The 1,508-nt window shown below is 38.8% G+C and overlaps 1 protein-coding gene across 2 annotated transcripts in view; it reads left to right on the top strand.

Annotated features, from left to right (window-relative positions):
- Nucleotides 1-1,164, top strand: part of mpv17 (mitochondrial inner membrane protein MPV17) — a gene marked incomplete at its 3' end in the record, with an annotated part of 3,087 nt that extends 1,923 nt beyond the window's left edge. For both annotated transcript variants that reach the window (XM_014033246.1, XM_014033247.1), the window contains 2 exon segments: nucleotides 869-984; nucleotides 1,072-1,164. In XM_014033246.1, coding sequence (XP_013888700.1) covers nucleotides 869-984; nucleotides 1,072-1,164 — 209 coding nt within the window.
- Between the last annotated feature and the right edge of the window lie 344 nt (nucleotides 1,165-1,508).

The raw sequence follows: 1,508 nt of genomic DNA, 5'->3' as shown, positions 1-1,508 counted from the left end.
CATATAATGTGCAAGTTTTCAGAATTGTATCTAAATTATTATTGGTGTTAAAAATATAAAACATTATTTTACGTTTTATTTACATTTTTAAATGTTTTTGGCTCTTTTATCTATTGATTTATACTCGTGTGCATTTTTTATTTTGACAGTAAAACTTTTATAAATCTCCATTTTTCCGTTGTTTTACGGTCCCTCTGTGTATCAAACCCAACAGGAAGTGCTTTGATTTTGTCCACAAGTGACATTTTCCTTCCTGCCCGTCTCTTTCCATCCTCCCTCCTTTAAACACGTTTATTAGTCTCTCCTCCAGGAAAAGGTTCTTCCTAAAGTTAAAGGTTACGTCTCGTTCAGCTCCTAGTTTTATCTGCAGCAGCTGGCTTCACGTTTAAAAGARCAAACAGGGAAATAAAGTGAAGCAGATCTTTATTTAACCAAGAAGATCTCAGTGAAACGAATCACTTCTTAAATGGATTAAGAGTTGGAACATGACACAAATAAAGTACCACACCAGGCTGTAGCTGAGTGTAAATGAWCAGATTTAGTTGTTTCTGTTAAAACACACCTGTGTTGAATGTTTGTTCAGGAGATGAAGCGTTGGTCCGACAGTAAAGAGGTCGGTGCCCTCCATTTCCTCTGCCATGTGCACATTAATGTTTATCCTCTGGATTTAAATAGCTGCAGATTATAAAAGGATAAGAATAAAGTTGCTCAGAAAGAGCTACGTTTTGGTGTCTTGAATGAAATTTAAAAAAAGTTAAATGTGTTGAAGGAACTCTGTGACCGATGTGTCGTCTGTAACAAACAGGGATCAGTGTAACACCACGCTCKGTGTACTGACAGGTTTTTTTTTTCTCTTCTTGTCCTGCAGGGTCTTTAGTGGGTGTCGGTGATGTCATCTCCCAACAGCTGATTGAGAGGAGAGGATTAGYTCATCACAACGTGCGGCGGACAGCCCGGATGATGACTATAGGGTTCTTCTTTGTGGTAAGTTTGGATTTTCAACTCATTTACTCCGAATGTGATAAAATCTGCAGACTTAGTTACAAACCTTTACTCTATTTAAAAAAAAAGGGTCCAGTAATCGGCAGCTGGTACAAAGTTTTGGACGGGTTGGTGGTGGGAGGAAGTAAGAGTGCAGCCATGAAGAAAATGCTGGTTGACCAGGTGAGAGACGTCTAAACCCTAAATTCACTCTTCCTCCTGTTAATGTTCAAAAATTCAATAAAACTCTTCTAACAAAGTCATCAGGGTTTGACAGTTTTAAACCAGTAACTAACCACAGAGAACGGTTAAGTTTTCAGCTGATGAGTTCAAACCTTCAGGCGTTATTTAGAATTCTTAACCTGTGGCCCACAGCGCCACCTTGAGGGCCTCAGAAGAACAACAGTTTTTAACTTTGGACCGCAGAGGGCCGTGGGACCACATTGATTTAAAATAAGGTGTAATACACTTTCTCACCACTAGTAGCAGTAGTGCACCACTCAGATGTTTAACAACTTTTTAATATG

The sequence above is a fragment of the Austrofundulus limnaeus genome, unplaced genomic scaffold (assembly GCF_001266775.1).
Source record: "Austrofundulus limnaeus strain Quisiro unplaced genomic scaffold, Austrofundulus_limnaeus-1.0 Scaffold1673, whole genome shotgun sequence".
In the NCBI taxonomy this organism is placed as follows: domain Eukaryota; kingdom Metazoa; phylum Chordata; class Actinopteri; order Cyprinodontiformes; family Rivulidae; genus Austrofundulus; species Austrofundulus limnaeus.
Note: the sequence above shows the minus strand (reverse complement) of the source record. Positions and strands in the feature narration are given on the sequence as shown.